The sequence below is a fragment of the Fundulus heteroclitus genome, chromosome 1, assembly GCF_011125445.2.
Source record: "Fundulus heteroclitus isolate FHET01 chromosome 1, MU-UCD_Fhet_4.1, whole genome shotgun sequence".
Lineage (NCBI taxonomy): Eukaryota > Metazoa > Chordata > Actinopteri > Cyprinodontiformes > Fundulidae > Fundulus > Fundulus heteroclitus.
In genome coordinates, this window is record NC_046361.1 from 4674019 (window position 1) to 4689391 (window position 15373).

Genomic DNA, 15373 nt, shown 5'->3' on the forward strand with positions numbered 1-15373 from the left:
AAGACGGCTCTCTGAATGGATCAAACCCCAGAACTACCCACTAATAAATGGCATTTGTCTGCAGCGGGATGGGGTCCAGTCCCTGTTCTGTCCTTTTTGTGAAATGAGCTCAGCGGCCATCAGTATTTGTTTCTCATCTCCTGCTCTGATAGACGATGATGCTAACACAACACCCTGGTAGACGCGCTATGTTTAACAGCAGGAATGGGCTCTATTTTATTTTATATTACCCCACGTTTACAGACAGAAGCAGCTCACTCTGAGTCTGAAACTGACAGGAGCAACAAACCATGCCGAGAAAGAAACACCAAGATGTGGGAAGAAGACACGACTATCATTTTGGCTGTTTGCGGAGTTTCACTGGAAGCTTGCATAACCCCTGTCGCTGCAGCCTAATGGACCTCAAATTGTTTGGGGAGATTAGCAGAGACAATATTGCTTATCTAAGGCCATTGCTGACATATTTTCCTCTTGACACAACTATATGCGCAGCAAACTGCCAGAACTCCTGCTTTTTATTGAAACTGACACACTTGATCAATTAATCATTTTGTAAAACTGTAGAACTGAAAGACGGTGTATTTTCTTTTCACTAACACCATGTTAACAGAGACTTGCACAGAAACCGAAGAGAAATTAGCACAAAATCTGTTGGGTTGATAGCATCAGAAGAGGGAAAATGACACACGTTGATAACTTCTTGCATGTCAGCATCCAAAAAGGACACACTTTGTGACAGTAAGGTCTGAAGAATTCCCAGAATGGTGGGAAAACAGTTTAAAGGCAAAAAGCTCAGCTACTGCAATGGTTTTGCAAAGTCCCTAAAGACAGAGTCAGAAAAAAAAAAACTCAATACAGAATAGAGATTGTATAGAGAACTAAAAAATTGTTAACCATTGAGGTCTTGAAATCGGATATAGCAACACGAAGTCTGTCCGAGAAACAAGCCAATTATATGCATGTCATTAGATATTTGCTGAAGGAAACTTCAAACATTAGACCTAAGCTAAAGAGATTTGACCTCTAACCCATTCAGAAAGTGAGGAAAAGCTCTAAAGACCCTTTTTATTTTCATGTCACCTCTTGTCAAATAATGGAATATTCCAAGCTGAGAGGGAAGGTTCACTGGGAATAAATGAGAAATGGCAAATTCCCGTTCTGTTTGTGCAGAGATGCATATTTGCATCTGACTTCTGATGTTATCTCCTGTTCCCCATCTTATCCAGAGCTCTTTTTTTCTTCTTCCAGGTTCCAGGGAGTTTCATCCTCTTCAAAGCCACCAGGAAGCTACGAGGCACACATTTCAGAAGTCTCTGTGGTTTACATGAAGTTACAATGGTGCCGCAGAATTTGGAGTTCTGCATTAATTAAAGGCAACACCAACTCCCTTAAAATGCAACAAGCTATCAAGGATTATTTTCCCCAAACTGTGAGCTTCATGGTTTATGTGCTAATAAACATGCAGAGCCAATGCTGAGGAACTAAATAGTTGCCTTTATCTAAAGGTACAAAACTCTACCTGGAAGCGTTTTTTCTGGGAATATTGAGGCCCAAAGGAAGGTCGGTGTTGTCCTTATGGCCACTTCCCTGCCTGTTCTGGTTTGTCTTCAGACTCTGGATTCGTTTCCACTCTTTGCGTTGGAGTATGCTCCTCAAGCGCATCGTCTATTTTTCATAAGGAGCGTATTAAAGGCAGAATTTCACCCAGAATAACTGGCCAGGAGGAAGCTGTGAAAGAGGCGAGAGGTTTGTTGCGGAGGGAACAGAGGACACTGCAGGGCAGATGGCTTTCCTGCTCAGAAAACATCAACAGCTGGATGAATAAAACATTTGAAGAGAGAAGGATTTGTGACATCTGGAAGTGAGGGACTCTGTTTCTGCCCACTCCTAACTCTGCACTTCTCCTCATCCCCACGTTTCTGACCCTCTGAGGACTCAGGAGTTCAGCTGGTCACTCAAACAGACGGAAAAAGGCCTGTACCCGGCTTGTTCCTCCTTTTATGCTTTGTTCCACCTTGCTGTGCCTCCGCTCCTTTGCCCTGTCCTGCTCCCGTCTTCTCCATCCTCCTGTCCGGCTTTCTGTGTGATGGTGCGTCCCCTCCTCTCGGCCCTGGAGACATGCCTGTACAGGAGATGGCGGTGAGTCCTGTCAAGTCCCTGCACTGGGAGCAATTCCCCCCCATGTCGCAGCGCCGCGTCTACTGCACTCCCGTCTACCACGAGGGCCTGCTCTACGTGCTGGGGGGCTGCAGCGAGACCGGCATGCCGCTGGACAGCGTGGAAGTCCTGGATGTGGAGAGCCAGACGTGGAGCCAGCTGCCCCCGCTTCCCACTGCGCGGGCGGGGGCTTCGGCGGTGGCTTTGGGGGGACAGGTGATGGTGCTCGGAGGAATGAATCAGCAGCAGACCCCACTGGCCTCTGTGGAAATGTACCATCCGGATGAGGGCAAGTGGGAGACAAAGGCCAGCCTAGGGCAGCCCTCCATGGGAGTCACCACCGTGGAGAGAGGTAAGACGTGTCATTAGTGTTGTGCCTAAGCCCGATTCAGACGTTGTTGCATGAAGCTGCATTGCTCTGAGAACTTGTAGGAGTTGCTTTCATGGTTATCTAGATGTTAACCTTGACTAAAAGCGTGCTGACCGATAAAAGCACGGCACAGTCACAGTGCTGGGACAGGAATAAGTGAGTGTTGCTGGTTGAAATCTGCTGTAGTGGATTTACTGGTGTTGCAGTCTGTATTTTGAACTGGGTTCTTTTTCCATTGTGTCCCCATTCAGATAAACTTCTTGTGTTGTTGTCTTTGAAAGAATTTCCACATTAAATTCACTGCTGGGTTTTGACTAGGTCTGCTGTCTGTGATCTGATTAAAGTGGGCTTAAACAGCATTTTCTGAATCTGAGAGAGTATAAGAGGTCTGTGGAATGGTGCTGTTAACTGTATGTAGAAATGCCAATAAGTTATTTGTGACAAAAATGTAAAAAAGGTTCAATTACTTGAGCCTGTTTTTCATAGCAGCAGCAGGGCACGCATTAAGGAGCCTTATCTACTAATATCACTGTTTTAAAAACACCAACCTTATTAAGTATATGTTTTATTGGTACAAGGTGTTTATTTAGAAAGTTTTTGCTTTTTTTATTTATCATCACTGTTGGACAGAAACTGAATATCTCTAGAAATGCAACTTATCAGGAAGGAAAAACACATCTTCTGTCTAAATGTAAAATCACAGTTTGGTCATTGTTACGAGCTCTATTTAATACTTTTTATTGGAAATGTACCAATGACAATGCTATCACAGGCAGAGGCTAAGTGGGATCAAAAGAGTAGTTTTTTTTTTTAAATCCCTTTTCTGGCACAAGCGGATGTTTTTTTTTTCTTTCCAAAGTAGGCTGACAGGAAAGGTTGTTTGAGAGGGGGGGGGGGGAAACAAGTTTTTTTTTTTGCCTCACAGTGAAGATATACCAGGAATTACCCTGAGTGGCTTTACACATTTGCTTTGCTGTCGAGCTGAGTCTATCTGCATTTAACTGTGAATTCAATTTAATTATAAATACAACAAGCCTCAAGTAGACTAATTAGGAGTTGCTGCAGAGGATCCTGCTGTTTTGGCTCAGTAGTACTGACAGACCAAAAACTGTGACATGCTAAAATGAGCTAAATTAGTCGTTAAATTTGGAAGAAGCCCCATCAGGCTTTCTAGACGCTGAAGTGTCTCTTCAGTGGAAGTCGCTCATACGTGGCTGAAGTAGAGAGTTGGTGAGATGTCATGCTGCTCATAAAGCGCTCAGGGCATACAGGGCCGGATCTGTGAAGGTGTCTGAATTATCTGTTGGTCAACAGTTAGCGCGAGGAAATCGGTGGATTTGTCAGCTGAGCTATCTCTGTTTGCGTCGGTGCTTTCTAGTAAGGTTTTCAGAAAATGTCACAGAGGATTTGTCATGTGGACGAGTCACTCAGCATGCAGTCTGCCACGACTGAATAAACATACCTGGGCCTAATTCCCATTTCCCAGGTGTGTCGTGGCTTCCAGGGGATAAAGAATATCTGCTTATTTATCAAACACTTCCTGATCATTATGTGTGTTTTTATAGAATGCAAAAAATATCTGTGATGCTCACAAGAAGCAGAAAATTCTAAAACAATACTCCCCCAATTAAGTTTTTATAGGTTTTTAAAGTTTGACCCTTTAATGTAATTTTTTGAAATCTGATAACGAAGATATCTTCTTTCATAATTGGATCTGAAAAACTTTCATCAGTTTGGAAAGTTTGGAAAAGTTCTGGATAAACAAAAAGTAAAAAACTGCAAATAGAGAGCATGAGTCATTACAGAGCCAACATGGCTCTTTGTGCTCTCCAGGGACAGACATTAGTGCAAACTGCCTAATTTATCTTTCCTGTAGCCGGAGTTAGAGCAAGTAGCAGTAGGGATCCTTCTGCCAGCTGAACTGCAGTGTGCAGTAACAGATGAGCATTCTGGCATCACCATGTGTTTCATACAGCTGGAAAACCTCTGCTCACTTCAACATGTTCACATGTACTGCAATAAAAGGACTTTAAACTGCAGGAGCAATGTGATAGAAATCTGCTGTGGTTGTTAAACCATGCCTTTAAAACTGACACACGTTGGCTTTGCTAACCAGCCTAATAGAGAAGAAATGCAGGTGAGTTTGTTGACAGCTACACTGTGTACAACCACACTCAGCTGTTTGGATTTTGAAAAATCTGCTTCAGCTATAGGTATGTTTAAACATACGATACTGTAATACATTTTTGTCTAAGAAAAGAAAAAACCTTTTACACAATGTATTAAGATTTAAAAGATGTAATATGATAATAACAATTGACTGCACGATCAAATGAGTCCATGCTTTTTTTTAGTAGGAATAAGCAGCAAAATGGGGACAACCCGGGATGATTTTTCTCTGCCATTTGGTACAATGAGGTGCAGAGCTGTTGCTAAGTAGCCGCTCCTCCAGTGCATGCATGACGGGGTATGTAAACAGAACAGCATGGCATGCATGTAAGCGTTGACCATTTACACAGAAAAATATCATATACCCAAGACATAACTTTCCTCCAGATAATTTTGCACGAGCTTGAGGCGCGTCTAATGCATGTCGGGGGGTTTTTCATTGGGGAAAAGATAGTTGGAGGCGGGGCTTACAGTTCAAACTAAGCTGTTCTCCTCATTCATGGTTTGAATTTGTGCAGGATCAGGGCTAGTTTCTTTAAACACTAAGCCTGAAAGCTTTGAATGCAGTTTTTTAAAAAACAGATATCATTTTAAATAGTTGTAAAATGTGTTAAAGGACCTCAACAATATAGAATCAACAAGTATAGATGTGCTTATTGGACAGAACAAACAGCTTTGTTGGTCTGATATTAGCTGGGTGATCAGCTCTCTTATCTGCCCTGCTAGCATGCCAGCAGGGTACTCTTTAGTACAGCCATGCTAACTCTTGCAGCCTGTTGCTTTTAATGACAAAACAGCGTGGCCTTGAAAAGATGCTCCGCTGGGTTTAAGTCATGACTGTTCACGATTACTGCCTCTGAAAATAACTCCTGATTTTGGCTTTTTCGTTAGCAAAGGAAAAGTGTAGATTTTATTTCCCTCAGCAACAGGTGGGGAAGGAGGGAAAGCTAGTCTTTGCTACATATAGCATGTAGCATTTTATCACTTTCTATGGTGTTTTGTTAGAAGGACTTTAAACACAAGAAACAGTAGATTGGGGAAACTTAGCAGTTTTGAAACCATGGCATTTTCGAACCTTGGTCCTCTTTAAATTCCAGAAAATGGCGCAGAACCCTGGCTAATCCGAGTCTGATAACTTGACAATGTTAAGATAAGTGTTAACATTATAGGCAAAGTGAACTCAGACATGAATAAAGTCGTGGACCTACTGAAGGAATTAAAGCCAGATCTTTTTGGTTTGATACTTTATAATACTACTTTATTTTCTATATTAAAATATCTATTGATTATTTGAAATACAAATCCCTAAGATATTAACATCACTCCTTGATAATTCATGCTTGTATGTTGAAGATGGAGCTCCTTTTTTCCATGTCTCACAAGCATATCTTTTGTAGCCTATTGACGTTTTTGCTGACCGCATGAAACTGGAAACCATTCCAGAAACACCTGTTTCTGGAATGGTGTGGTGCTTTATTATAGTTGCTTAAAATAAAGACAACAAGAATTGTGGGAAAGTGATGCAGATGGAGTTAGGAAAACAACTAACCGCATGCCTTTAGAAGGGAAAACTATATGCTGCTCGCCTTTTAAGTAAAAAAAAAAAAAAATATGTAGAGAATGAACTGCTTACATTTTAGAGAACAGAGTGCTGAAAGAGTGCAAAGGGGAAAACAAGAAGCTTGATACGCAGGCTGAGCCACTTCCTCCCTGCTGTTTCCTGTGTTTACGTCTCAGGGAGCATGCTGTTGCCAGCCAACCAGATAAAGTGAAGAATCAATGTGACCTTTCAAGGTAATAGAGAAAAAGTGAGGGTGCATTTGTGTGACAGGCATGTTTTTATTTACCTGTAAAATGAACTCATGTACAAGGCTAAGAACTGAGCACAGGAGCTTTTAAGTGGCAGGCTAACCAGTTTAACATTTAGAAGCATTATCAGAGACTTGTGTGCTGAGGAATGGGGACAATGAATTATCGTGCACATGTCAGTAGATGAGACCGTCTCAATCTTCACTCATGCATCAGAACAAGTGGCTTAAAATAAAGGATTTAGAACATTTTGTCCTGACCCAACATTAACTGAATAAATAATGCAAGATCACTAAAAGGCTTCATGTCTGTGCTTTGCTTTCTGACCAAAACAGCGGACAGTGTGCAGCCGCTGGTAAAACATTGTGCAGTAAATTGGAAATCATTTAAACCCTAAATTTATAGAACATACTTCAAACCGATGAGTGCAACTGAAGAGTCAGCATATTTTTTTCTGTGTCTACAGAAAAGAAGGAGAAACATAATAACATTATGTGACTCTTTTGGTGTTATTTCCAGTCTTCTTTTATCGCATCCGAGGAGACTTGTTGGTGTAGTTGATAAATGCCGCTGCCTGCAGACTTGGTAGAATTTATTAAACTGAGCCACTTCAGGTCCCCCGTGTTTATCTGTGACAGCATGCAGCTGCAGGTATAAACCATACAGAATACTATAGCTGTACTAGATCCTTCCGGTTTTTCAAAATAAAAACTTCTTGCGCAATCTGCTTGCCAATATCACGGAAATTAATGCATACATATTTGTTTTTTACTCTGCAACAGATATCCAATACACCCATGGCCAGGTACCGATAAGTGGGCTGTCTGGGGACACCTGCTCTCTTCTTTTATATTTAAGCTTAGAAGTTTTATTCAAAAGGCCTCTTTATATATTGTCTGTAAAAAACTTGGAAAGTCATAGAAATTAGACGTGGGGCAATGAGTGGTTAATAGTTTTATTCTTTTTGCCTGTTGGACGAAAAGAGCAGTACTGTGGACTTCGGCCCTTCTTTTCCCCTAAAAAGGCAGAGATAACATCTCATTATGTGGCTGCATTTCCTCAATCTGTTGCTTAAGGTGCTCTGCAGATTTCTCTTTTTCATTAAGTGAGAGGCCTAAAAAAATAAGGGCAGTTAGAAAGAATTTGTAAACCTAACGGATAAAAATAACCTAATAAATTGTGTCTTAAATATCAAATAGAGCTAATAGGAGAAAGCTGAGGGATGCTGGACTGCGAATAGCCGTAGCTGTGTCGGATCAATTAAACATTTTCAGAAATGTTTTAGTTGAGATGTTTAAGTACCATTAATATCCTTTGAACAAGAGAAACACGTTATTGAATTGACTATTTTTAATATATATGAAATGACTATGAGTAATTTGTGTGACTGATTTTTTTTTTATATCTAGACGTTATGCTGGCTGGATACATTTTCTGGGATAAAATTTAAAGTTTGAGGCTAACTTTGGAGATGTCTTCCAGTCAGAACGACAGTGTTCAGTTGATGAAATGAGGAAATTTGGTTATAAACTGTGTAAATTCAGCACTTAAAAGATAATCCAACTTTTACATGCCCTTTCTATTAGATGCATACAGTGGGAATTTGCCATGCATTTGCACATTACTTTTCTGACATGTCAGGGGGATGATTACTGCCTCAGTAAACTTAAAGTGTTTCATTTTATCTGAACCAAAGAAACAAGTTCAGCCCCAGACCAGTAAGGGTGCAGGGAGGAAAAAATAAATCAAGCTGCTTGGCTTCAAAAAAAGCTCCAAATTGCTTACTAATCTAATACATTTTAAAAGGCAAAGTGCCTCAGGGTGCTGCTAATTCACAAATGCAATAAATCAAAAAGAGAAGCTGTATTCCCCCCCGCATTAGAATGCAACCAGGTGGACTATGTCAGCCAAACAAGTTAGTCAATAAAACACCAAACAAAGCCAGAAACTATGAGTGGAGGCATAGAAGCAAATGCGTACATAAGAAATCACAGTATAAGGATTCAAATCTTTTGAATGGGAACAACCACACAGCTCCTGGACCTTTCAGATGGTTAATGTAACATTAATATGCTCATTACTGTCTCAGACATCAGTCTGAGGGAGAATTTCATACCACCAACTTCAACGTATTTTAATGGCATTTCAGGAGACAGACGAAGACAAAGTTGCTCATGATTGCGAAGTGGAGGGTTAAAGAATCTACACACGCTGTTACACTGTTCGACCCATCATCTGAAAGAGTTTGGCACAACTGCAAACCTGCCAACATATGGCTGTTCCATCTGAAGTGACTGGCTGGACAGGGAGAAACATTAGTCAGAAGAGCAGCCAAGAAGCCCACTGTAACTCTGGAGGAGCTGCAGAGATCCACGGCTCAGGCACGTTTGTCTGATGAGAGGACAGCTATTAGTGATGCACTACAAAAACCTGGCTTTGATGAAAGATTGGCAACAAAGAAGTCATTGCATGAATTCCTGTTTGCTCTGTGGCACAAGCTATCAGGGAACACAGCAAACATGTGGAAAAAGATTCTCTTGACCAGATGAGACCAAACTGTAACGTTTTGGCTTAAATGTAAAGCAGAGCGTGTGGAGCAAATCTAATACTACAGAATTTGGAAATAGAAACTGCCCATGAAGAAAACCTTTTGGAGGCTAGCGCTGCTGAAAACTACTGACTGGGGCGGAGGTTCGCCTTCCAACATGGCGTCCGACGTTAAACATGCAGTCAGTGCTGGAATGCTTTCAATCAAAGCATGATCAATGGTTAGAATCAAACAGAAACAGAAACAGACCTAAATCCAACGGAGAATCTATGGCAAGACTTGGTTATTTGTTTTTTCAGACACTTTCCATCCAAACTGACTGAGCGTGAGTTATTTTCTAGAGGTGCAAAGCTGGCAGAGACACACCCCAAAAGACTCCCAGCTGTAGTTTTATGATAGTTTTAAGGTAGTTCTCATTTAATCACGGAGGGACTGAATACCAGTGTGCACCAGACTTTACAGATTTTTGTTTGTAAAGAATTCCTAAATACCATTTATTTTCTTCCATGTCACAACTAAACACCATTATCTGTTGGTCTATTATATGAAATACACCTAACTGTTCACTTGCAAAGCTACAAACCTGAACACGTTCATGGGGTATGAATACTTTTGCAAGGCACTGTAAAAGATTTATTTTTTTATTTTATTAGTGGCTCATTTTTCATACAGTGGGCTGACAGGAAAGGGGTACGAGAAAGAGGGAGAGACATGAGGCAAAGGACCACAGGTCAGAGTCGAACCCTGGTTGGCTGCGTGGAGGACTAAAGCCTCCATACATGGGTCATGTGCGCTAACCACTGCGCCACCGATGCACGACCCAGCACTAAAAAAGTTGAATAACGTTTTCAGGTGAAGGAAGAAAAAAAATCTCATCACACTAAAACAAGACTTGTCTCTTGTTATTCTGACCTCGTTCTTCTCTGCTTCTGTAGTGCTGTCAACTCTCATTGACATCGGTGCGTTGCAGCCCTGTCTTCCCTGTTGTACCGTAAAGATTCCCTGCCACCAGTGTTTTTTTTTCTGGTGCCTCCCATTTTAAAGTCAACTCACAAATTCTGCTTTGGATACTATGACATTTATGGGACGGGTTTATATTCAAAGGAAATCCGTCTCTGCTGTGGATGCGGTGCATCTCTAATTAAATAAAGTGAGACCCTAATCACTTAGAATATGTGAGTCACTTTCACTGATTAATTTTAAGAAGCATCTACATCTAAATATAAATTTTTCCATTGAAGGGTGAGCTGTATGAGAAAATTTCAGCCTCCAAGTTAGAAAAGTGAAATAGCACAAGGAATTATAACTACATGAAATAACATACTGCTGATGTAATAACACAGATACTGCTGTCACAGTCCTCTAGTGTTTGGTTTACTTTTGTGTTTTTTGTTATTATCTTAAATCATTTCCTTGTTATCATGGTCTTTAGGTCTTTAATTATTCAGTTGATTTCTCTGGTTTCATTATTGTTTGTAAAGTTTTTCCATATTTGTTCTTTCCTATATAAGGACATAAGGGTATTTAATTGTCATTGTATTACTACAGCATTTTATTTATTTATTCGAACATGATACAAATATAAAAATAAAATAGTGCACAGTAACAAGAAGTGCATAAGAAAGAAGGTCCCAGAGTTTCGTACGGAAATGCTTTGGTCTGCCTTGAAGTCACTGTGAGCTGTAAACGATCTATTTTACATTAGATGGCATGTAACCATAGTAAAGTTCAGTTTCTCAGTTTATTCATGTGTTCTGTTCTTTGTACATTTGTACATTAGTCACCTTCCCTCAGTTCCCTGCTTGGATCTTCCCCCAGCTGCTCCACCTGGTTTCCATGTAGCTCATCACATCGCCACAGTATTTAAGTTGCTGATTTCTCTTTGCTCCCTGCTAGATTCTTCCGTTTCCGTCCGACTTTCCTGTACCCTGTTACCTCCCATGGGCCTGCCTGCTGAGTTTGTGCTCCCAGGCTGGGTTTTTCTTCCCGTGCTCCTCGTCATGTTCTCCCAGTGTTGCCTTTTTTAAAGTTTACTTTTCATTTTTGATAAACCATCACTCCTCTCATCCCATGTTCCTGTCTGCACTTGGGTCCTACACATTTTGACGGAATAGCCAGGGAAACACAGACCTAATGCCCGAAGCAACATTGATACCAATAGCACTGTTTATCATTTACAATTGCTAAATTTATACGGGACCTTTCTAGTCTCCCTGAGAGACTAGGATGTTTTAAACTTCATGCTCTATTCACATAAACAGACACTCCAGTCCGCCTATTGGCACCAAGGTGAGTGATTCAGTGTTGTTCTCCATGTTGTCCTTCGGCAAGACAGGTTTTGACCCAGCAACCTTTCACTTGGAAGGTAACTGCTCCTCCTCTTGACCAACAGCACTCCCAGTAGCTATTTATGACCACTGAGTTTAATTACTGCGATATATATGTTCATAATATGTTAGGAGCATTTAAAAATTACTTTTCACCCCAATTTTAAGGGTCTTTGCATAAATTATATATTTTTTATATTTATCTAAAAATTGTATTTTTCTAATTTATATTCCTAGAGGTTCTTTTTATTTATTAAAATGTATTCTGTCACACAAGTATCATTTGATCTATGGTAAGAGTAGTGTTACATCATCGTATTACTCAACTTGACAAAAAAAAGGTTGGCACAGTTAAACTACTCCTAGAATGTTTTTTCATAAAGTTATTTAAGTAAATATCCAAGTTACTACCTACCTCTGATCATAAGTTGTTAATGATGTTAATGATTCATGCTGACAGAGGAAAAAATGAATCCAGAATTATTTAAAATCTGACTAATTTCAGAATAATGTCTAACTCGTAACACTCAATTTGTGTTTATGGATGATAAAGATATTCTATTTAAAAAATTTTCCTTTGACATTAGGTCATAAATTCTTTTCATAAATACAGTATATAGGTGTCATGAATTCGGAGGCAGGCGCTGGACCGAAGTGCAGACAAGAGCTCAGGAGCCGCATGATGAGAGGACTAGTTTAATGACTGAAATAAACAATTTACAGAGGCTGATAATACAGACACAAAGCTGGGAGCAAACAGGGTAAAATAACGGATGATCCGACAAATAAGAATGGTGACCAGGGGGATGTAAGCAGGGGAGGAGATGAGCTAAAGCATGAAGAACGAGTGCTGATGGAACACAGGTGAGAGCAAAGAAGGGAGAGAGCTTTGGGAGAGAAGGAACAATGACAGGACACGGAGTGGGGAAACCGAAATCTAACAGAAACTAGAGACCAAAATGATACAGAATGAGCTATAACACAAAATCCAACTAAATCACAAGGTAAAGAATAAGCAAATACTAAAAAAAACAATAACTAAAGAAAGCTCAATCCCAGGAACATCAAGAATAAGTCCAAAAGCACGATTCTTGGCAGTAGGTTTATATGAAGAAATGTTATTCACTGTCCTCTTATGAAAGTTTTGTTGTTCTAAACTCTAAACATGGAAATACAATTATTGTACTTTAACCATAAGAGCATTTTTTACAGCAGGTAAATAACCCTATGATCTGGTCTTGTGGCTCTTGACAAATTTCTTTAGGAATGTCTGTACATAATAGTTCCACCTTTATATAAATAAACTTACTCATTCTTTTCCTCATTCTTCGTTCCAGAATAGCTCAAGCTCCTTCAGTTTAGATGGAGAACATCTGTAAACATCAGTTTTTCAGCCCTTACTACAGATTCTCAATCAGATATAGTTCTGAAGTTGGACTAGGCCATTCTAACATGAACATGCTTTGATCCATGCTATTCTGTTCTAGCTCTGTAGATTTAGGATTGGTTGCTGCATAAAAGTACTTTTCCAAAGAACGAAAGGCAGTCTACAATTCTCAACCAATGTTTAAGAGTCTGGTTGCTGTGTTCGTTGAAGTAAAATTCACATGATTTAAATTGTTGTAAGACTTCAATTTGTGCAGATTTTCATGTTCACAGTAAAACATAGTTTACTGATTTTATGTTTTGTAAAGATTTTTAGCTTGAGTTACATAAAAATTGCCATCGAATCTGTAAAAAAGGACAGGGTGTCCATTTCAGATTTCTTTTTGCTGTTTCCTGCTCTGTCTTTCCTTCTCTATCTGCTCTCATTTTCCCGGCTCTATCTTTGCCCTCGTCAGTCTCAGCTCTTTTACAAACAACACTGCGCTCAGCCACTCGCATTGACCAGCCCCTCCCTCCCGAACGTTGTGGTTAAAGGGCAAACAATATCCAAATATTTGTTACCCTCAACAATAAAGCTAAAGTCTGCTGGGTAGTTTAGCTAGTTTAGCATTACACGGCAGTAATGAGGTGAACAAAATGCAGTCTCGATTCCAAATGTTAATGTGTTTTATTCTATTGAGAAGTGTAAGTAAATAAATGTAGAAAAAAAAAAATTTTTTAAGTAGCTTCTTTTGGATATACATTGTTTAATCTAGATGAATGATGGATTTTTTTTTAGGCCTTTATATTGCTCAAAAGTATGGGTTCCTCCAATGACTAACTGGGGTGGACTACTCTAAGTTTTTTGCCAGATTGTGGGGGTCCAGAACCCCCTGTGATTTCTGCCTATGGCTGTAAATATGTCATATTTGGAGGAGTTTTGCTCTCCTGGATTCCTCTCCTCCATCCTCCTTCTGTCGCTTCACCTTCCTTCTCCTCCCGTGCCCCTCTTCCCCCCTTAGGCTCCGCTCACCAGTCTCCCCCTCGCTGTTTCTCTGTCTGTCTGTCGACCTGCTCTGCATTTTAGGGTCGGATGATCAAGCCGGCATTGCTGTTGCCAGGCAACAAGTGTGCAATTGCTGTGTTTGTTTTTAGACTAATCAGAGGCAGCAAGTGTGTTTGTTGCACATGTCTGGTTGCAACTGTGAAAGTGTGTGTGATTAGGCAAACATGCATTTCAGAGCGCGTGTGTCATAACCTGACAACAGCCAGCTGTATGTATCGCTCCGCCTAGCTCCACTCACATACATCTGGGACACGGCTCATTGAAAATGATTTCCCCAACCAAATTTTTGGTCTGGCCAATCAGGACGCAGGGCGGGTGTTTCATGGATGTGACGTAGTGGAGAAGCCACCGTGAGATTCCAACAACAATGGCGGCTCGCATTGAGGAAGCAAGCGTTAGCATTGATGCTGCTATTTCTTCCGTGTTGTCCAATCTATCTGATATTGTTTCATTAAAAGAACATCAGAGAACGGCTCTGAAGGCTTTTGTTGGTGGAAACCATGTTTTCGCCCTTCTCCCGACCGGATTTGGCAAGTTTTGTTTTCCGGGGCGCGTACGCGGACGCGCCCCGGAGCGGTTAGCGGTTAGCGCGAACCATATTGGGAGGCCTTTAGTCCTCAACGCGGTCGGCCCGGGATCGACTCCGACCCGCGGCGCTTTGCCGCCTGTCTTCCCCCCTCTTCCTGTCAGCTCACTGTCAATAAAACGCGTGCCACTACAGTGTTTCCCGCAGGAATTTGCTTATGCGAGGCGGACCGACTGGGGGGGGGGGGGGGGGGGGTGGATGACTTTTTCTCCGCGGAGCGGGAGCGGGGGGGGGGGGGGGGTGTGGACGACACGTTTTCCGCGGCCGCCTCGCCAAGATAGCGCTGCGGGAAACCCTGCACTAGAGCCGCAAACACATAAAAAAAAAAAAAAAAAAGTTTTTTTTTTCCGGCGTCGGTCTCATCAGCGTCACGGGTTAGCTTCGGTGTGACTGGTTGTAATAGCACGTTGATAAAGATGACAGACAAGTGGCTTATCCAATCATATGCAAGGAGTTTTGATAAGGCCCAGCCTTCAGTAAAGGCAATGCCTATGGCGGTGTCCCAGATGTATGTGAGTGGAGCTAGGCGGAGCGAGACATACAGCTGGCTGTTGTCAGGTTACGTGTGTCATGCCTACAGTGAAATGTGTAGGCGTGTGTGTGTGTGTGAGTATATGTGTGTTTTCCTTCCCTCCCAACTCTCTCCCTGTGTTATATTTTGTCTTTATTCTCATATTCAGCTTTATAAAGCTTTGTTATTTTTTTCTCTCTGAGTTTAAGTTTTTGCCCCTGTTATGCCGCATTTCTCCCCCAACCTCTTTCCTCTAAAGCAGCGAGTTCTGAACCGCAAGGCTTTTAGGCCTCACCCTAATTGTCACAGGAGCGTGGCTCGGAAATATCATACTGCTACTGTACTGATGAGTCTAATTTCCTTCTCCCGCCGTCTGTGATTAATGACTTCTTCCCTTCTCTCAGCGAAGTGTGAGCTGCGTTGCGGACCGGCTGAGGGAAAAAGTTAAAGCTCCACGGGCCTGTC

At 41.3% G+C, this 15373-nt stretch overlaps 1 protein-coding gene across 1 annotated transcript in view; it reads left to right on the top strand.

The window, feature by feature from the left end:
* Positions 1 to 1947: 1947 nt before the first annotated feature.
* LOC105937850 (kelch domain-containing protein 8B) overlaps positions 1948 to 15373 on the top strand; it is a 166147-nt gene continuing 152721 nt past the window's right edge. The window contains exon 1 of the mRNA XM_012879385.3: positions 1948 to 2509. Within this exon, the coding sequence (XP_012734839.1) occupies positions 2119 to 2509 (391 nt within the window). The 5' untranslated portion in view covers positions 1948 to 2118. The remainder of the gene's footprint in view (positions 2510 to 15373) is intronic.